This window comes from Euprymna scolopes, chromosome 12 (assembly GCF_053919585.1).
Source record: "Euprymna scolopes isolate OS-2025 chromosome 12, ASM5391958v1, whole genome shotgun sequence".
Lineage (NCBI taxonomy): Eukaryota > Metazoa > Mollusca > Cephalopoda > Sepiida > Sepiolidae > Euprymna > Euprymna scolopes.
Genome location: NC_136493.1, coordinates 137,823,649 through 137,846,689, shown reverse-complemented (window position 1 = coordinate 137,846,689; position 23,041 = coordinate 137,823,649). Strand labels below are relative to the sequence as shown.

Below are 23,041 nucleotides of genomic sequence, written 5' to 3'. Positions count from 1 at the left end.
CGTGCAAAAATAATGTCATTTTCATTTTATTAGGTTGGTGCAAAAATAATGTCATTTTCATTTTATTAGGTTGGTGCAAAAATAATGTCGTTTTCATTTTATTAGGTTGGTGCAAAAATAATGTCGTTTTCATTTTATTAGGTTGGTGCAAAAATAATGTCATTTTCATTTTATTAGGTTGGTGCAAAAATAATGTCGTTTTCATTTTATTAGGTTGGTGCAAAAATAATGTCATTTTCATTGTATTAGGTTGGTGCAAAAATAATGTCATTTTCATTTTATTAGGTTGGTGCAAAAATAATGTCATTTTCATTTTATTAGGTTGGTGCAAAAATAATGTCATTTTCATTTTATTAGGTTGGTGCAAAAATAATGTCGTTTTCATTTTATTAGGTTGGTGCAAAAATAATGTCATTTTCATTTTATTAGGTTGGTGCAAAAATAATGTCGTTTTCATTTTATTAGGTTGGTGCAAAAATAATGTCGTTTTCATTTTATTAGGTTGGTGCAAAAATAATGTCATTTTCATTTTATTAGGTTGGTGCAAAAATAATGTCATTTTCATTTTATTAGGTTGCTGCAAAAATAATGTCATTTTCATTTTATTAGGTTGGTGCAAAAATAATGTCGTTTTCATTTTATTAGGTTGGTGCAAAAATAATGTCATTTTCATTTTATTAGGTTGGTGCAAAAATAATGTCATTTTCATTTTATTAGGTTGGTGCAAAAATAATGTCGTTTTCATTTTATTAGGTTGGTGCAAAAATAATGTCAGTTTCATTTTATTAGGTTGGTGCAAAAATAATGTCATTTTCATTTTATTAGGTTGCTGCAAAAATAATGTCGTTTTCATTTTATTAGGTTGGTGCAAAAATAATGTCATTTTTATTTTATTAGGTTGGTGCAAAAATAATGTCATTTTTATTTTATTAGGTTGGTGCAAAAATAATGTCATTTTCATTTTATTAGGTTGGTGCAAAAATAATGTCGCTTTCATTTTATTAGGTTTGTGCAAAAATAATGTCGTTTTCATTTTATTAGGTTGGTGCAAAAATAATGTTTTCTGATGTTCAACTTCAAAATATCATAACTCCTTTCATAATAAACTTTATTAATTGAAATAAAAATAATTAAAATCGACACATTTTGGCCAACAAGTGTATTCATCGCATTAGCATAAAAACCCGGAGTTCTGGAAGCAATTAAATCATTGAAGACCGATTCTGCATCATCATGGCTTTAGAATCATTTTTTATGCAGGAAGTTTCAAGATGCTTGAAAAAGTGATAATCGGTGGGCGAGAGGTCCGGTGAATATGGCGGATGAGGCAGATTCTCGTAGCCCAATTCGTTCAGCTTCTGCAGAGCAACATGCGGGCAAGCGCTGTCATGGAAGAGATTTAGTCCCTTCATATTGAACAATCTCGGGCACATACGTTGGAGTTTCTGGCGCAGTTCGTCAATTTGTCGCCAGTACTTATCCATGTTTTCCATTTTAAAACATCGATCTAATTGTCTGATTCGTAAAAGTTGTAAGAAACAGGCGTTGATATTTTTTATAAACGTGATGCACGTAGGAAAATAAATGAAAACGATCAAAACATTTGGAGTTTTCTTCAGTCATCGTAAAGAAACAAACATATTTTTGTGAGTAATTTCAAAAACGACGAATCATAATTATTATATACTCACTAGAGATTTTTACATGATTAATTACAGTTGATATTCCATGGAATCTGAGTAACAAGTCTCCCTCTTCCAGATTTACAGTGCTCGTTTCTTTATTCGATCATTCTTAAAAATCAATTTGCGTTATCTCAACAGCCGTTCTCTATTGAATTCTAACTGATAACGTTCGATAGTTTTCTGTAGGAATTTAAGTTACAATAAACTCGTCCATGGTTTCAGTGGAAGTATAGGTGGTGCTTATCCTTTTCAGCCTTTCTCAATTCCCTCATGATTATTATCTGTACTCACTACAAGTTTTCACAAAAACAATCATCAAAGATTATTGATGATAATTAGTTGGGTTTCATGGAGTTTGGGTGAAAACAAGTCTTCATAGATTTTCAGTACTTTCCACTTTTTACGAAAACATTAGTAGTAGCCAATGGTCTTCATTGGAATTTGGGTGGCAACAAGCCTCTCCAAGTTCGTGATACTCTTCGTACTCATTTAATGATTAGTGCTTTCTCTCATCGGTCATTGCATCCTCCTTTATTCTTCACAACTGTTTTATGTCTCATCATATGCGACTGATACCTTATTTTTTTGGCGAAGGGAGGGTTGGGGAACACAGTTTATGAGATTTGTTGCAATTTCAGTTTCCCTGGGTTCATATATTATTATTATAGCATTAGTATGTCGACATAGTCTCTATACGTAATTTGGGAAATAATCATAAAGGGGAAGAGAAAGATTAACATTTCGTCGGCATAGTCTGAATATGTTGTTTGGAAAATATGAGTTAAGTTTTACATTTCGTCGCCATGGTCTCTATATTTAGTTTGGCAAATATTCGTAAAAGTGGGAGAAAGATTTACATTCTGCCGCCATAGTCTCTATATGTAGTTTGAACAATAATCATGAATTGATAAAAAGAACATATTTCATCGTTATAGTTTCTATATGTAGTCTTGAATATATTCGTGAAGTGGTAGAAGTACATTTCGTCGCCATTATCTCTATATGTAGTTAAAAAATAACTGTGAAGGCGGAAAAAGAAGTACATTCTGTCGCCATTGTCCCTATATGTAATTTAGAAAATATTCGTGAAGTTAGAGAAGTGTGTTGCCATAATGTAAAAAGTTAAAAAAGGTCTTTTCGTATTATTTGTTTTTTTTTTCGAATTACTGTTCTCATATTGAATGCCATTTTGCTATTATTTGGATTTTTTCGGACTACTGTTCTCATATTTAGTGGCATTTTTACAACGTTTCGGTCGATGTAACCTCCGACGTACTTAAGGTGTATGTTGTCGAACTCAGAAGTCTCTGTCGAACTTGGCAATCTGTACGGCATTTCGAACGGAACCATGGGTCCTTTTGTAGTGTACTGGTTAGAGCACTTGAAAAAAATCAGTTGTAAAGTGGTATTCTACTGAAAGTGAAAGTTCCAATCCTCAATTTAGGACCTCTATCCAGTCATGACTGACGGGACAAGAGCATATTACCTCGTAAAGTTAGTAAAAGCTTGTAGGTTACATCGACTGAAATTTTGTAATAACGTAACTCAAGATGAGAACAGTAATCCGAATAATCCAAATAGATAGACAAAGAATAATTTTTATAGGGAAATATTGTATGTTACACCCGCAAGGGAAATACTGAAAATTCAGCAAATGATTTCTTCTTAAAAAAAAAAAGATTACTGTTATTTGGAGGTATAGCCTAGTGGTAGAGCATTCGACTACAGATCGAATAATCCCGGGTGCACATCACCATTTTATTTTTTTTTCCTCATTTTTTACTCAGTTTAATTTACGATAAAAGAAGAGGTACCATTTAAAATCGCTGCAAATCCTTTCTTCGTTTTCATATTTTAAAACTAAACATTAATCAGAAGTAACTTTTCCAGGTTATTCATCTTCAATCCCAAATATTAGCGAACGTGATATTGTAAACAAACATAGACGGAATTTAATGAACGACATTATATGTATATTTAAAAAAAATATTTTTTGCGAATTAGTCCCCCAGGCAAATTATTCCTTGTTATATATAATAACCATTAGAGAATTTATTCTATAACAATGCATACGCAATCTTCATAAATTAAAATAACATGTTTAAGCGTATTGTACGACCGGGTAACGCTGGGCTGCCAGCTTTTTAAAATATAATTTCGTTTTAATATATTTTATTTACCCAACTATTAGATACGCTTTTTTTTAAACTACGAGTTGCATTTAGTATATATTAAGGGGAGGTCTACGGAACATATAAGGACCATCCGTATTCACAGAATACAAAGTGATTTTTAATGATACGAATCTCTTAGTTCATAATTCATAAATAATAAAAGAAGATGTCTAAATAATATTATTATAAAATCTAGTCTTTCCAGTTCTGGAGAACTAAAGATTTCATCATCGAAAGGGGATAAAAAGAAATTACTAAGAAAAATTAAAATATCGATCTGGATAAAGTATTCAATCAAAAATAAAAGAATCAATAAATAGTTCAAGTATATAATCAAAAATATATGCGATAATTTTATCCAAAGTATAATGTACCTCTATAAGGCCACTATTCGCCCATGCATGGAGTACTGTAGTCAAATTTGGTTTGGTGCATCTGCTACTAGTCTCTCACTCCTGGACTAAATTCGCGAATGAGTAACAAAATTATGATAAGATATTTATTATTTCTAAGTATGGTTTACGGAGTTAACTTTATTGTTAATGCAGTAAATAAGTGTGTTTACCTTTCGGTACACAAGATCTTTTGGTGCAACTGACTTTACCGTTATGAAGGCACTCGCACAAATTGCATTTGTCCCAGAATTTTTCACCAGTGTCGTACCCGATTCCATTATGCCAACATCATGTGTAGAAAATCGATCATGTATTTCAATACATATTCAGAATTTTATATGAACAAGAACCCAAGTTTGCCCAGCTGGGCAAACTTGAGTCCTTGTACCGGAAAAATATCCAGTAAATAAAACGTTGTTTAGTAAATCGTTATTTTTTTTTTGCATTTTTTTTTGCATTTCCATACACCAAACATGGATATAAATATCACTAAAACATCCGCTGGGTCATAAGCTTCATTTCGGTACCTTACTGGCCTAGATGGGTTGCCAGCAGGCTGAGATAAACCGCGTCACATAGACAGACAGACAGAAAAACAAACAGTAGGAAAATTTATAGTAAGATTTTTTTGTGGATTAATTAAATATCTTCAAATAACAATGTGAGATTACACTAGTAACCAGATCTCTTTCTAATTAAATAAATCACACAGAGCTGGATAGGAACTCTAGCAAAATTATAAAATAAAATAATCCACCGTAGTACTTAACTTAAAGCTTGCCTTTCAGTTCGAAACAAAAAATTTAACTTTAACGAATGTAGATTAAATAGCAATCATGAAGTGGTCGTTAATCCATCTATATATCTATAAAAGTAAAAGTGTCTGTGTGTGTATGTGTCTGTCTGTGTACATTTCCCTACCAAACAGTCTATAGACTCGAAATTTGATATATAGGGTATTGAGATTTGGGAAAATCTTTGTGATCGGGTTTCAGCCAGACATTTGGCTGTTAAGGGGTCAAAGTTTAACGATTTGACCTTTGAGAACTCTACCAAACTTCTCCGCCAATTTTGGATCTAAACACCTGAAATTTTAGATGTGGTTATTTGGACATGGATCTAACTTAATAACTTGATTTGAGTCCAAAACACTAAATGTTAGGGGGTCAAAATTGAGGTCAAATTTCAAAAGATTTGACCTTTGTGGTCTCTACCAAATTACTTAGCCAATTGTTGGTCTAAACATTTGAAATTTTACATAAAGTGTATTCAGATATAGGGCACATATTTTAATCGGTTTTTGGCTGAAAATTTGGCTGTTAAGGAGTAAAAAGTCCAAAGATTTGACATTCGCGATCCCTAGCAAACTATTCAGTCAATTTTGGATCTAAACATTTGAAATTTTACACAATACAAGCTTTTTAACCAGTTTTTGGGGTGAAGATTTGGCTGTCAAGAGGTCAAAGTTGAAATAGTTGACCTTTGCAGACTCTACCAAACCCCTTCGCTAATTTTTGGCCTAACTACTTGAAATTTTAGATGTAGATTACCTGGACATGAGTCAAACTTTTTAATATATATATCATCATCATCGGCGGTCACTCTTGTCCGAGTAAGATTGTCCTCTGTTGTGGCTCCGTGGGTCCTCAGGTGAGCATAGAGCCCAATCCTAGACCCAATTTTTCTTGTGCAATTTAGGCAGATAAAGGTAGTGGTGGTGGAGTGGAGTTTGGTGTGTCTGGTTGATAATCTGTTCTTTCTGTGCTTGCGCTTATCCTCAGCAGCTTGATTTAGGTCACTGCTATAAAGCGCAGCACCTTCGTGGACATCGCTCTTCTCTATGGATCGGAGACCTGGACCACATACCGGAGGCACGTAAAAACCCTGGAAACGTACCACCAAAGATGCCTCCGAAAAATTCTCAGAATCAGTTGGAAGGACCGACGCACCAACACCAGCGTCCTGAGTGAGGCTGACATTCCTACTATCACCGCTACTGTTGCTCAACGCCAGCTCAGATAATATATATATATATATATATATATATATATATATATATATATATATATATATACACAAGCACATAAAATTATGAACAGTACACAGGGCCTGCTAGTACTGCTAATAAAGATAATATCTAAAATGTCGGGTCAAGTTAGGATAAATAAAAGGCCACAATCACAAAAATATATATACTTTCAAATATTTTGTACTGTAAATCATTGTTATTTTACATAATTAAGTTGAATACATAGAATATATTAATTCTGACTTTCAAAATAGATTAATTGTGTAAATATAACTATTCTAAATTTGATTCGTTACGTTATACGTTTTATGTAGAATAAGTGTTTCGCATTAATTTTGTATTTAAACGATCTACGCCTATTTGACAGTTGCTTGTTCACACTTACAAAACAGATTATGTAAATGGAAGACGAAATACCTGGAGGATTATGTTATGATAACAAAACAATTATTGCTCAAAGGAGATGACATGCCTGGGCTGATAGTATATTTACAGCACAACATAATCCCACAAGAAGGAAAAGGTAATCTCCCAGAACTTGAAATTATAACTACTAAACAATTACTATATACATATCATTTACGTGGAAGTTGTATTTAGGATAGATTCAGTAAGTGCATTGAGTGTCCTGTCCCTCGAAAGATCTTGTATTAAACATTCTTCATGAATATCTAAGTAACTAATTCAATTTTAAATCGTCCAGAAATATATATATTTTAAAGCTCAGATCTTTTTTAAAAATTAAAATGACACAATTAATTAATATTCATCAGTTTCCTTTATCCCAGCAATCTTGGTGGAAACAAAGACAAATAATACAAAAATATTTAAAAACTTCTTGCCTAACTGCAAGTTGGGAATAATTTTCCTATTTACCAATTTGGTACCCCCAAATGGGGAGCGGCATATATAATGTTTAAAATATAATTATCCACTGACACGTGTTTCATCATCCACGACTCGTAAGAGTGACTGAATCTAGCGAGATTCGGAATCGAGACCCCATGGGAAGAAGCCTAAACCTCTACCACTGGCCCGTCTCGCGCGACTGCTTGATATTGCGGTCGTTTTTATGTAGATGTTATTTATTTGTTTTCGTTCGCGAGATAGGCCAGTAGTAGAAATTTAGGCTTTTTTTCCATGGGTTCCCGATTACGAGTCTCACTTGATTCAGCCACTCTGATGAGTCGTAGAGGACGAACTATCTGTTAATGAATAATTATATTTTAAACAATAAAAGTTTGTTAAATATTCTTTAAGGATTCGTTTACATTTTTTGTTGCTATATTTTATCAAATATCAATGGAAAAGCTTACGAAAAACATCTCTTATTAAGTACAAATCACTTGCAACGTGATGTGAACTTTATGTGACAACAATTATAGCGTAAAAAGCATCATAACACCAAGTGTGCATAGCTTGAATCCTTTCTTTCCATAAAATATGTATTAATGAACTCCACAAAACATTTAAAGTGTATTGAAATACGAATAAAAACGCGGATTAATAATTTTAAAGGGTTATTTATTACAATTATTTTCGTAGATACCTTTATTATCAAATGAAAAATTAACTGTACTTACGTTTTGGTGGACAATATATTTTGGTACAGATGATTTTTCCATTCCTAAAGCAGAAGCACAAATTGCATTTGTTCCAGAAAAATCCAGAGTTGTATCCTATCCCATTAAGCCAACAATCTGGGTAGAAAACCAAGACAATATATTACAAAACACATTAAGAATTTTACACAATTTTATTTACGGATTAATTTACACTTTTTTAATATGTTCAAATGGCAATGTGAGACTATAATGCAAACAAGCCGCCTTTTTAATCCAAGAAAATAATCGCAGTTGGAAATGAACTCTACCGGAATAAAATAATAAAATGACGCACATTGCTCAAATCATCAACTTCTGATTTGCAAACAAAAATGAAACTGTTGAGCACATAGCTCAAATCATCAACTTCTGGTTTGCAAACAAAAATGAAACTGTTGAGCACATTGCTCAAATCATCAACTTCTGATTTGCAAACAAAAATGAAACTGTTGAGCACATTGCTCAAATCATCAACTTCTGGTTTGCAAACAAAAATGAAACTGTTGAGCACATTGCTCAAATCATCAACTTCTGATTTGCAAACAAAAATGAAACTGTTGAGCACATTGCTCAAATCATCAACTTCTGATTTGCAAACAAAAATTAAACTGTTGAGCACATTGCTCAAATCATCAACTTCTGGTTTGCAAACAAAAATGAAACTGTTGAGCACATTGCTCAAATCATCAACTTCTGATTTGCAAACAAAAATGAAACTGTTGAGCACATTGCTCAAATCATCAACTTCTGGTTTGCAAACAAAAATGAAACTGTTGAGCACATTGCTCAAATCATCAACTTCTGATTTGCAAACAAAAATGAAACTGTTGAGCACATTGCTCAAATCATCAACTTCTGATTTGCAAACAAAATGAAACTGTTGAGGACATTGCTCAAATCATCAACTTGTGGTTTGCAAACAAAAATGAAACTGTTGAGCACATAGCTCAAATCATCAACTTCTGATTTGCAAACAAAAATGAAACTGTTGAGCACATTGCTCAAATCATCAACTTGTGGTTTGCAAACAAAAATGAAACTGTTGAGCACATTACTCAAATCATCAACTTCTGATTTGCAAACAAAAATGAAACTATTGAGCACATAGCTCAAATCATCAACTTCTGATTTGCAAACAAAAATGAAACTGTTGAGCACATTGCTCAAATCATCAACTTCTGGTTTGCAAACAAAAATGAAACTGTTGAGTACATTGCTCAAATCATCAACTTCTGGTTTGCAAACAAAAATGAAACTGTTGAGCACATTGCTCTAATCATCAACTTCTGGTTTGCAAACAAAAATGAAACTGTTGAGCACATTTCTCAAATCGCATAATCATGTTGGCACAGCTGTTCTTGTACGATCAGCGAAGTATATCAACGTTGCGCCTGTTCATTAACAGATGGGTTACCATTTGAGAATACACAGTCGCTGTACTTATAAGGACGTCGACAACTCCTTGTAAGAGATGCAAAAACCTAATGTAGATGTGTCCCCTGATGGGGATAACATACGACTTAGGAGCGCCTGTGAATTTCATACCCCAATGAAACCAGTTCAATCCACTGCTTGGTTCAGTACGGCTCAAAGCCTCCTTTCCGGTTTGTCAACAAAATGAAACTGTAACGAAAATGGATTAAAAAGCCATCATAAACGTTATCGTTAATGAACATAATATCTGGAATGGCGGCTCATGATGTTTTTAAGAAAAATAAAATATCAGAATATCAAAAATCCATATACGGTAAAGTGCTGTAATTCAATAATGGGATCTTTTACATGAAAATCACTTACTTATCAAGGCTTAAAGTCCACTCGAGGATAAGGATTAATGACTGAAAGGAGGTAGTGTCTTAATCTTAAATGGTGTAGCTTGAGATACGTTTGTTTACATTGGACTTCAAGGTTACGTTCATTTTTACTTTCAAAATTAACTAATTCAATAAACGGGATATAATAATTCCTATTTTGATCCACGATGTTCTACGTTTTTATGTGGGATTAGCATTTCACATAATTTGCATTCATATGATCCATGCATATTTTATATTTATATGATCACCGCATATTTTATATTTATATGATCAATGCATATTTCATGTTTAAATGATCCATGCATAATTTTATATTTATATGATCAATGCATATTTTATATTTATATGAACCATGCATATTTTGTATTTATATGATTCATGCATATTTTATATTTATATGATTCATGCATATTTTATATTTATATGATTCATGCATATTTTTTATTTATATGATCCATGCATATTTTATATTTATATGATCCATGCATATTATGTATTTATATGATTCATCCATATTTTACATTTATATGATTCATGCATATTTTATATTTATATGATCCATACATATTTTTTATTTATATGATCCATGCATATTTTTTATTTATATGATCCATGCATATTTTATATTTATATGATCCATGCATATTATGTATTTATATGATTCATCCATATTTTACATTTATATGATTCATGCATATTTTATATTTATATGATCCATGCATATTTTGTATTCATATGATCCATGCATAATTTGTATTCATATGATTCATGTATATTTTATATTTATATGATTCATGCATATTTTGTATTTATATGATCCATGCATATTTTGTATTTATATGATTCATGCATATTTTATATTTATATGATTCATGCATATTTTGTATTTATATGATTCATGTATATTTTATATTTATATGATTCATGCATATTTTGTATTTATATGATTCATGCATATTTTGTATTTATATGATTCATGCATATTTTATATTTATATGAACCATGCATATTTTATATTTATATTAACAATGCATATTTTATATTTTTATGATCCATGCATATTTTATATTTATATGATCAATGCATATTTTATATTTATATGAACCATGCATATTTTATATTTATATGAACCATGCATATTTTATATTTATATGAACCATGCATATTTTATATTTATATTAACAATGCATATTTTGTATTTATATGATTCATGCATATTTTATATTTATATGATCCATGCATATTTTATATTTATATGAACCATGCATATTTTATATTTATATGAACCATGCATATTTTATATTTATATTAACCATGCATATTTTATATTTATATGAACCATGCATATTTTATATTTATATGAACCATGCATATTTTATATTTATATTAACAATGCATATTTTGTATTTATATGATTCATGCATATTTTATATTTATATGATCCATGCATATTTTATATTTATATGAACCATGCATATTTTATATTTATATTAACCATGCATATTTTATATTTATATGAACCATGCATATTTTATATTTATCTGATCCATGCATATTTTGTATTTATATGATCCATGCATATTTTATATTTATATGAACCATGCATATTTTATATTTATCTGATCCATGCATATTTTATATTTATCTGATCCGTGCATATTTTGTATTTATATGATCCATGCATATTTACCAATTTGTTAGAATATTAAAGATATAATAAACAAACTGATGAAAAATTGCGATGTATTTTGTATATGTTGCTAATGTTCTCTTTTAGTCACGTTTACTGATAGACTCAAGTCTATCTGTAAACATGACTAAGAGAGAAAGTATCCCCTGGAATAAATTGAATAAATTATTTTGGTTATTAAATAAAATAGATCAAATAACCCTACAACATGTTTTATGATAGAAGCCAACCTTCCACCTGTCAATATTATTAGTAATATTAGCTGACAATTTCTTTTGTTCTTAGTAATTATTTATTTTGATATAAATTAAAGTATTTTATTAATTCCTCTACGTGAATATTATTCAAATAACGTTTAAAATTTTAAAAAAGTAATTCCCACAACGAAAAAAAAAGAGCGAGTCAAAATAGACAATCAAAACACTTGAAATATAAATTTACAGGAGAATATGTAAAATTGTCTCTTGCGAAAAGTATCCGGCCTTTATAAATGATTTTATAAGTACATAGTTCTCGTACCATCTCTGAAATTCATTAAACAAACTCGAAATGCGGATAAAATATACAATCGAAAAGTCGGCCAAAAATATTTTATAAGAAAATACTCGAATCGAAACTTAAACAGATTTGACATAAAAGCAATGGTAAATAGACGGATTTATTTTTTTATATATAACAAAAGAGTCACAACAATATCAGAGCGTCTCCATTTACGCTGAACATCCACAGAATGCCAACATCAATATATTACATATGAAAGAGTTCGCTGTGGAATTTCCACAGGTACTGCTAGTATATATCATAAGCAAATTTGATGAATATCAAAATATAGATAAACTTGCGACTGAAATGTTTGAATAGAATATTTATTAAATCTGATTATAATTTATAGTCAATATAGAGATTAAGTTTATTTACCTTTTTTGAGACACACTTTTTCTGTACAACTGATTTGACCGTATAGCTTACACGTGCAACGATTGCATTTGATCCAGAAACTTTCTCCATATTTGTACTTCTTGCCATTATGCATGCATCCTTGATACAAAATAAAACATAAATATTACAAAACGTATTTTAAAAATTATACAATTTCCTTTTTGAATTTATTTATGTATTTTTTGTTCACGTGAACATTCCTTATGACCGTTTTCTTTGCCGACATCTTGGCAAGTTCATTCGCACGGAAACGCATTTCAAGGTGTTTAAATAACATACGGAAAGCAGACAAAAACAATATATATTCATTTAGTAATAAATGATACGCGATGAATATCTATAAATTTTTGAATACATTTTTCTTTACATGAATGTCACCACTTATCAAGGCCCAGAAGCCACTCGGGGATAAGTGTTATTTTGTGTACAGTAATCAATGGGATAGTGTTGCAGTATTCATTAGTATTGGAGAGTTGATAAAGTGTCATTACTTAGGGGGCGGTTCATCAGGAATTTGTTTATGTTGGACTTGAATACATCCATGATGAAGTCAGGAGGGAAAAAGGCAAGCGGTAGAGAGTTCCACAGTCGGGCAGTTCCAAGAAAGAAGCTTTGTTCATGGAATCTACGTTTTGATTTAGGCATAGATAAAGAGTGGGGAAAGTTTTTGACAGTGGTTTCAGCTAGACGGGTGTTTATCGTGAAAGATTGGCGATGGGGGACCAAAGATTGGAGCTCAGACGTGCATCTGCCATGGAAATAACGCTAAAACAAAGATAGGCTCGCAACATCTCTTCTGTGGGAGAGAGATTGCAGGGAAGAGAAAAGGGCATCCCCTACTAAGCCACGAAGTCTATTTTGTACTCTGTCAAGGCAGGATAGGCTGTTTTTAGTAGCTCCTGTCCAGATGTGGCAGCAATATTCAATCCTTAGACGTACTTGGCTTTTATATAGATAGAGAATTGCATCAGTAGTGAGATATCTTCTGGAGCGGTAGAAGGATTCCACCATTTTTAAGCTTATATTCATATTTTATGAGCATGTTTAGTAAATCTCAAAATATTGATGAACGCTTATAGTCAATAATATGAATATGATTTCCGACATGCCGTTATTGTTAATACTGAAATTCAGTTTATTAAGCTTTTGGTGGTCAAACTTTTATTACAGTCGACATTGCCGTTATGATACGTTTTATCCAGATTCAAACTCTTTTTCCCTGCACCAACATAACTCGCAGTCCTCTTCATTTTTCAAAAATATCAATGGAACCAGGAAATGTTGGATAAAAATGAAAATCATGGACGTCGTCTTAAAATAACATTATTAAAATGTGAGCGGGAATCCGCTTATAGTAAATAAAAATATACGATATTCGAACTTAATATACGGTAAAGCAGATTATTAAGGAAATAAGAAGAATATGATTATTTCAAATTTGTGTAATGGGCCTCTATTCCCATGTATATTAAATAACACAGTTTTTATGAAAATATACGAAGAAACTAAAATCAAATTCAAGATTATTCCAATTTAAATTTATAAACTGGACTTTTACTATTTTTGTGGCTTGTAAACAAACATGTAGTTTCAGTTGTGGTATGTTTTTGTGTTTATTCGTATTTATTACAATTTTGAATAATAAAAGAAATGAACATCGCCTTAAAATATCATATCACACCATTTAAAATGTAAGCCAGAATCTGCTTAGGGTAAATGAAAGGATAAGATATTCCACTTGATATACGTAAAAACATTCTATGAATTAAATAACTACTGTTACAAATTCTTAGTAAAGTTCATGTCAGGATATTAAATTACATATTCTTCATAGATTCTTCAAGATTTTTAGTTTTGGAAGGTGGTCACCACTTATCAAGGCCCGGAAGCCACTCGGGGATAAGGGTTATTGCGTGTACAGTACGTTAATATTGAGATTTGATAAAATGTCTTACTTAAGGGGGCAGTTCATCAGGAATTTGTTAGAATACTTGACTTGAAGTCACCTAAGTTGTAGTCAGGTGGGAAACAGGCAGACGGAACAGAGTTCCACAGACGTGCACTTCTAAGAAAGAAGCGTTGTTCATGGAATCTACGTTTTGGTTTTGGCACAGATAAAGAGTGGGGAAAATTTTTGACAGTGGTTTCAACGACGGGTGTTTTTTTATGAAAGATCGGCGAGGGGGGACCAGGGATTGGAGCTCAGACGATCAAACAAAGACAGGCTCGCAACGTCTCTCCTGAGATTGCAGGGAAGAGAAAAGGGCATCTCCCACTAAGCCACAAAGCCTATTTTGTACTCTGTCAAGGCAGGATAGGTTGTTTTTAGCAGCTCCTGCCCAGACGTGGAAACAGTACTCCATCATTCGAACTTTTATAAACTGACCTTTTATCAGTTTTCTGGCTTGCTTATTAACCAACATGTAAAGTTCCAGGAGGTATTATGTTTTTACTTCCTATTTGTCTGGTCATCAGTTGTAAGGATAAATAACATTCAGCGAGTTTGGGAAGGAACACGAATAAAGTGACAAAGTGAACATTCATTAAAACTGCGTTCTTCGCTAATTTATAGCCAATTCCAACGAGAAAGAGTTTCAAGACGGATAAAATATCATACAAAAAGCACGCATGCAAAAACTACAATATAAATTTATTAAAATATTTATAAAATATTAAATATTAGTTATAAAATATCATACAAAAAGCACGCATGCAAAAATACAATATAAATTTATTAAAATATTTATAAAATATTAAATATTATTTATAAAATATCATACAAAAAAGCCCATATGAAAAAACACAATATAACTTTATTAAAATATTTATAAAATATTAAATATTATTTATAAGATATCATACAAAAAGCACGCATGCAAAAACTACAATATAAATTTATTAAAATATTTATAAAATATTAAATATTATTTATAAGATATCATACGAAAAAGCCCATATGAAAAAACACAATATAAATTTATTAAAATATTTATAAAATATTAAATATTAGTTATAAAATATCATACAAAAAGCACGCATGCAAAAATACAATATATAAATTTATTAAAATATTTAGAAAATATAAACTATTATTTATAAAATATCACACGCAAAGCACGCATGCAAAAATACAAATTAAAATATTGATCAATCTGTGTATAAATCTTAGATTTTATAGCATATTTATTAGCTTTGAATATAATTTTATGGGCTATCTTTATTGTCAATACAGAAAATTTTTTATTTACCTTTTGGTGGGCAAAACCTTTTAACACAATGGACTTTACCACGACGACGACAGATACACCATTTGCAATCGTCTTTAAATATTTGTCCAACGCTGTATCCTTTGCCCTTATACCAACAATCTTGGTAGAAAATACAGATAAATATAACAAAAAACATTTAGAATTGTATTTAATTTACATTATAAATTATTTATGTATTTTACCTTTTTTTTTCCTAACGACAATGCTATATTGTAATAGAAATCAAATTTATTTCTAATTCAAGATAACACACGCAATTGGTATGAATTCAACGAGCATAAAATTCATAAAATGAAAATAAAATAACATTGTTTTAACCCCCCTTATCTAATTTGAAAAATTAAAGAATTACAATGAGACACTGAAATGTTGAATACAAAAGATACTGATTAGGATCCGCTTGGTGTATAAAAAAGACTTTGTACTATATCACTATTGTTACAAACGATGAATTGAATATATGCTATATGTTCATTCTATATTTTATTTCTATCGCTTAAATATTTTCATGTGGATACGGTTTTAATTGATTTTTTCATTCATATGATTTACGTATATTTAGTACTTTGCAGCACTCTGACACATATGACATGCTATAAAAAATATAGTTTAAATAACGCATTGTTTTTTTTTGTTTGTTACAAAAATATGTTTATATGCCTTAAACAAAATCAGAACCGAAAAGTATTTATTTGCAATATTTTCTTTTATATTTGCTTGGGGTATTTTATCAATAACAAAAGACAAACACATACGTGCAATACATTTTTTATTTTAATATTTTCATTATTCTTTTCAATGCCTATTACTAATAACTCGTTTTACACACGTAGTAGTTTAACTTTACAAACAAACAGTACGTAGGTCAAATGTATGCCAATAAATTAATCGCACGTCTTTTATTATAATATATAAAGTTATCTTGCTTCTTTAAATATATAAAGTAGACTTGCATTTTTTTTATATATAAAGTAGACTTACTTTTTTAATATATAAAGTAGATTTGCTGTTTTCTTTAATATATAAAGTAAGCTTGCTTTTTCTTAATATATAAAGTAGACTTGCTTTTTCTTAATGTATAAAGTAGACTTGCGTTTTTTTAATATATAAAATAGAATTGCTATTTGAATATATAAAGTAGATTCGCGGTTTTCTTTAATATATAAAGTAGACTTTCGGTTTTTTAAATATGTAAATATGTAGAATCGCTTTTTTAATATATAAAGTAGACTTGTTTTCTTTTAATATATAAAGTAGTATTGCTTTTTTTAATACATAAAGTAGATTTGCTTTTTAATATATAAAGTAGACTTGCTTTTTTTTAAATATAAAGTAGTATTGCTTTTTTTTAATATAAAGTAGACTTGCTTTTTTAATATATAAAGTAGATTTGCTTTTTTAATATATAAAGTAGACTTGCTTTTTAATATATAAAGGAGACTTGCTGTTTTTTAAATATATAAAGTAGGCTTGCTTTTTTTAATATATAAAGTAAACTTACTTTTTTAATATATAAAGTAGACTTGCTTTTTTTAATATATAATGTAGACATGCTTTTTTTTATATATAAAGTAGACTTGCTTTTATTAATATATAAAGTAGATTTGCATTTTTTAATATATAAAGTAGAATTGTTTTTTATATAAAAGTGGACTTGCTTTTGTAATATATAAAGTAGACTTGCGTTTTTAATATATGAAGTAGAATTGCTTTATTTAAATATACAAAGTAGACTTGCTTTTTTAAATATATAAAGTAGACTTGATTTTTTTAAAATATAAAGTAGACTTGATTTTTTTAATATATAAAGTAGACTTGCTTTTTTAATATATAAAGTAGAATTGCTTTTTCTCCTGTCTACACAGTTACAATAGTAAACCAATATAACACTTCCTTACAAATATCTTTGTCGATCACATACTGTATTTCTTACACTTTCTTAATAAATCTATAACGATCACCACATACATCGTGTTTTACTCTGTGCTCTGCAAAACTACTAGTTCAATTCTTTCTCAAATACAAATTACTACATTTATTCCGCTCGAAACGCATCTCTCAACTACGTATTCTCACACAAGATTTTTTTACACGGTAGTCACCACTTATCAAGGCCCGGAAGTCACTCGGGGATAAGGGTTATTGCAAGTACAGTACGTTAGTGTGGAAATTTAATGAAGTTTCTACTTAAGGGGGCGGTTCATCAGGAATTTGCTAACGTTGGACTTGAAGACATCCAGGTTTAAGTCAGGTGGGAAGCAGGCTGACGGAACAGAGTTCCAAAGGCGTGCACTTCTGAGAAAAAATCTTTGTTCATGGAATCTACGTTTTGATTTAGGCACAGATAAAGAGTGGGAAAATTTTTGACAGTGGATTCAGCTAGACGAGTGTTTTTCGTGAAAAATTGGCGAAGGGGGACCAGAGATTGGAGCTCAGACGAGCACCTGCCATGGAAATAACGATAAAACAAAGATAGGCTCGCAACGTCTCTTCTGTAGGAGAGATTGCAGCGAAGAGAAAAGGGAATCCCCCACTAAGCCACGAAGTTTATTTTGTACTCCGTCAAGGTAGGATAGGCTGTTTTTAGCAGCTCCTGCCCAGATATGGCAGCAGTATTCCATCCTTGGACGTACTTGGCTTTCATATAGATAGAGAATTGCATCCGTAGTGAGATATCTTCTGGAGTGGTAGAAGAATCCCACCATCTTTCCAGCAACCTTGGCAACAGACTTGATGTAGGTGTTCCATTTCAGATCAGAAGTAAAGGTCAAACCCAGAAGCTTGTCAAAACATGGGGCTTCTCCTAGACGAGAGCCAACTATTTCAATTGATGCCAGATGGGGATCAGAGCGTTGATGATGTAAAGATAGGAGTTTGGTTTTAGATGCATTAAAGGTACCAGATTTGGTTTTAGATGCCAGTTCTGTTTTAGATGCATTAAAGGTACCCCACTGAACAACGCGCTCGAGATCAGAGGAGAGAGAATCAGAGAGAACTTTGTCATTTATAGCCTTTGATATGTTGCCGTAGATGGTCGTGTCATCAGCATAGATGTCAACAAATGATTTTCGTATGTGTTTAGGGAGATCATTGATGTAGATCAGGTAGAGAGTTTGGCCCAGGATGGACCCCTGAGGAACTCCAGCATTAATACTACTGGCCTCTGATTTTTGTTCATCGACCATTACTCTTATGAGCCTATCAGAGAGAAATGATTTAATGATAGAGAAAACATTTCCAGTTATACTGTAGCTGGAAATCTTGTAAAGTAGGCCCTTATGCCATACCTTGTCGAAGGCCTTTGATATGTCAAGAGCAATTGCCCTAGAAAGGAAGCCTTTGTCAAGAGATTCACTGGAATAAAGGTTCTTGATTAGCTTGGCGACCTCACGCACAGATATTTGTATGTTGCATAGCGTGTTGTCTGTTATAGGAGGAAATACGGGGAGTTGATGGCCTTCGTCGCATAGGGTAGAATTAGCTGCAAAGTTCTTGGCAAATACTTTGGCCTTGTCTGATGCTGACGAGATGACCTCAGGTTCATTGATGATGACTGAGATAGAACGCACGCTTCTGTTCAGGTTCCTGTTTGCTATTTGCCAAAACTGGTGGGAACCAAGCCGCTGCTCAGCTAATTTGGATCTAACGGACTGAGCATATAGCTCTCTTGCATTTTTTATTACTATTTTACAGCGTTTGCTGGCGTCCCTGAAAGCAGCTTTAGTCTCAGTGCATCCATTACGTTGGTAGTTGATGATTGCAAACCCTTTCATTCTGTATTCATAAAACAATTCTACTTTCCCAGTATCACTCCTAAAACTTTTTAATAACTACCATGATGTTCAACACACTGTGAACTACGGCAGACCCAATTTGATATAAGATACCAATCAAAACCTTTCAGCATGATACTAACGTCACATACATGTCCATTATTTGTCAAAGATATTTTCAGTCGTCATTTTTATATTGTAATATTAAATACGCATTCAACTAATATGCTCGAACTGGCATGCAGAATTAATATTGCATTACTAGTCTTCCATAATATTTTGATTCATCAAAACCTTTCATATCTACGGAAGACCAGAAAAAGGAATTAAAAGAATTTACATTTCATTCGACTAGTATCTATCAATTTTAAAATATACCTTCATTCTATTCATCAGATTAGAAATAATTTATACGTATTTTACTATTAGCGGGCCATTCATATATAACATCTGTCATGAGAGTATTGACAGGACCGCTGCGAAAATGTTAAGTTTTTTCTACCGTGCTAGAAAGTTTCTAACGCCCGAAAGTATCTTGTACACCAACAAGGCCACCATTCACCCATGTATGGAGTATTGTTGTCATATTTGGGCTGGTGCATCTGCTACTAGTCTCTCACTCCTAGACAAGGTTCAAAAGAGAGTCGCCAATCTGATAGGCCCAGAACTGACATCTAAGCTTCAGCTTCTGTCCCATCGACGCAATGTTGCATCCCTCTACCTGTTCTACAAGTATTTTAATGGTGAATGCTCTGACGAACTGCAGACACTTGTGCCCCCACGACATAGACACCCTCGACAAACTACACAGGCAACTAAATCCCAGCCCACACAGTAGAGATCCCTAGATGTAAAAGATCTTTCTACTCCAGTAGTTTCTTCCCCAGAACCGCTAGATTCTGGAATTCCATTCCGGGTCCCTGCTTCCCCAACTGTGCTGACATGCAGAGTTCAAGTGTAACGTGAACCAACATCTTGCTGCCCAAATCCCAACATAGTACTCCAGTAGTTGTTGTCCCTGATAGTAGCCCCCTACATCAAAGTGGCAATGTGCTTTATTTGGGGTGAAAATGTAAAAAAAAAAATGTTACCAAAGGCAAGCTCGGTTACTCTTCTTCCTACCTTGTAAAGTTGTTTTGTATTTAAACTTATTTTAAAATGTTTTCTTCTTAAGCGATATTCTAAAATTACGTAAAGTTAAATCTGAAAAATAAAATAATTTTTAGTGTTTTCTTTTTAGAATAGCTAACAAAGCCAAGGGTGTGAATAAATTATTACACAAGAATTAAATGTTACAAAAGGCAAGTTCGGTTACTCTTCTACCTAATTTTACTTTGTTTGTATTTTAACTTATTTTAAAACGTTTTTTCTGCTTGAACGAGATTCTAAAATAACATTAAATTAAATTTGACAAATAAAATAATTTTTAGTGATTTTTTAGAATAGCTTACAAAGCAAAAAGTGTGAATAAACACAACAAGTAAATGTACACGAAAGCAACTTATTATTCTACGTACCTTGTAAAGATTTTATGTATTTTAACTTATTTTAAAGCGTTTCCTCCTGGAAGGAATGTTCTAACATGACATTAAATTTAATTTGACAAATAAAATAAATTTTAGTGATTTGTTTTAGAATGGCTAACAAAGCAAAAAAATGTGAATAAATCATTACAAAAGTAAATGTTACCGAAAGCAAATGTAGTTACTCTTCTAACTACTCTGCAAGGTTTTTGTTTTTGTATCTTAACTTATTTTAAAGCGTTTTATGCTTAAGGAAGATTCTAAAATGACATTAAATCAAATTTGACAAATAACATAATTTTAGTGATTTTTTAGAATAGCTAACAAAGCAAAAAGAGGTTAATAAATTATTATACAACAATAAAATGTTACTGAGCTGAGAATAGTTACTATTTTACCTACCTGGGCAATCTTTCTGCATTTAAATTTATTGTAAACCGTTTTTTCTTGTTAAAAATATAGGTCGTGTAAAACATGTCGAGTTGGGACAAAAAATGTCGGTCTCGTTGGAGCCTTGATAATCGTGTAATGTTCTACCAGCTGCTATCAGTATTTTGTTTAGTTTTCGAGAGCTCGAACGAAAACGCCATTTATTTTCGTTCTCGAAACATTTTACACTATCTATACTTGTAACTAAAACTCTTTTAAATAAGTTAAAATCCAATATAACTTATCGCGGTAATTAGAAGAATAAATTAGCTTGCCACTGGTAACATTTATTTGTTGTGGAATTTATTTCTCAACCTTTCTTGCTTTGTTGGCTATTCTGGGAAGTCAAATATTTTCCATGTTATACCAACACATAAATACGCTTGTAGTAATTTACGTTATTTTTAATTTAAAAAATGTCTTTTCATTGTATATTTTTTATCTTCTTTCTAACATCTCAGATTATTTTTATTCAACTAAACTACGACATTGCAATAGAGTTACTTTTTTGTTTTTATTTTGAACGCCTTCTTATTTTTCATACCAAATCATCGACTATTTTAAATTGTTTATGAAAATATTAAAATAACATTTTGTCAGCTATGGATGGAATAATACAAATCAACTTTGTTTTAAGGGAGAAATACATCTTTCTTACTTATTAATTATTATTTATTACTAATTAAATAAATTAGGAAGGAAAAATTTGATAAAAATATGTTAGAAATGTCTAATTTTGTAGTGTATGTATTCTTTACGTTTTCAAAAATATGTGCGGATATCAGAAATCTTTTGAAAACATAATTTGAACATTTTTAAAAGCCAAAACTGTAATTAAATATTTAAATTTTTGAAAGAATTGTAATCGTAGCTCGAATTTTTTTTATCAGAATTAGGAATTAAGAGCAAAATCGATAATTAAAAAAAAAATCTGGAAAGATTTTGGAATCGTCGCACCACAAATATAGACAAATACAAAAAGAAATGGTTAGACTCGCAAATGAATCTTTTGAGTTGATAATCTCTGATAAAAAATTTTCGAGGTTATCTTTATAGTCAATACAAATATTAATTTTATTTACCTTTGTGTGAACAATCTATGTCGGTCCAGATGACTGTACCGCCCTGAAGGCAGATACACAAGTTGCACTTGTCCCAGAAGATTGTTTTAAATTTGTAGTATTTTCCTTTATAGTAACATCCTGGATATAAAATAAAACATAAAAAATGACAAAATACATTCACAGTTTTATACAAATATGCGTTTTTTTAAATTCATTGACGTTTTTTTATGTTAATTTTATGTAGCAAAAATAGAAATAGTTATTTCAAAATATAATAAGATCGTTTTATAATTAAAGAAAACTCTGTCTTTCCGAGGACATGCCATAATCAAGTGGTGTCCTTCTGGAACAAGCAATGACGGATATGTCTCTCTCTTTCTTTCCCTCTCTCTATCTCTCTCTCTATCTCTCTCTTCCTCTCTCTCTTTCTCTTTCTCTCTCTTTCTCTCTCTCTTTCTCTCTTTCTCTCTCTCGTGGCATTCATGAATTCATTGTTGCTCATTATTTTTTTATGTTACCAAGGTATTCAGACAATCAATGCATGTTTGTCACTGTTGTCCTCTGCTTCTTCTGTCAATAATCTTTCCTGTCAAGATAATCTGTTCTATTCCGCTTTTTCTGTAGACATGGCCCATAAATGTCATTTGTCT

General features: G+C 31.3%; 1 protein-coding gene across 1 annotated transcript in view; it reads right to left on the bottom strand.

Moving 5' to 3' along the window:
- The window catches only part of LOC145291111 (uncharacterized), a 103,094-nt gene that overhangs the window by 5,460 nt on the left and 74,593 nt on the right, over window positions 1–23,041 (bottom strand). The window contains exons 20-23 of the mRNA XM_080136627.1: window positions 22,410–22,529; window positions 15,582–15,701; window positions 12,313–12,432; window positions 7,867–7,983 (exon numbers count right to left, since the gene is read on the bottom strand). Of these exons, the coding sequence (XP_079992753.1) occupies window positions 7,867–7,983; window positions 12,313–12,432; window positions 15,582–15,701; window positions 22,410–22,529 (477 nt within the window). The remainder of the gene's footprint in view (window positions 1–7,866; window positions 7,984–12,312; window positions 12,433–15,581; window positions 15,702–22,409; window positions 22,530–23,041) is intronic.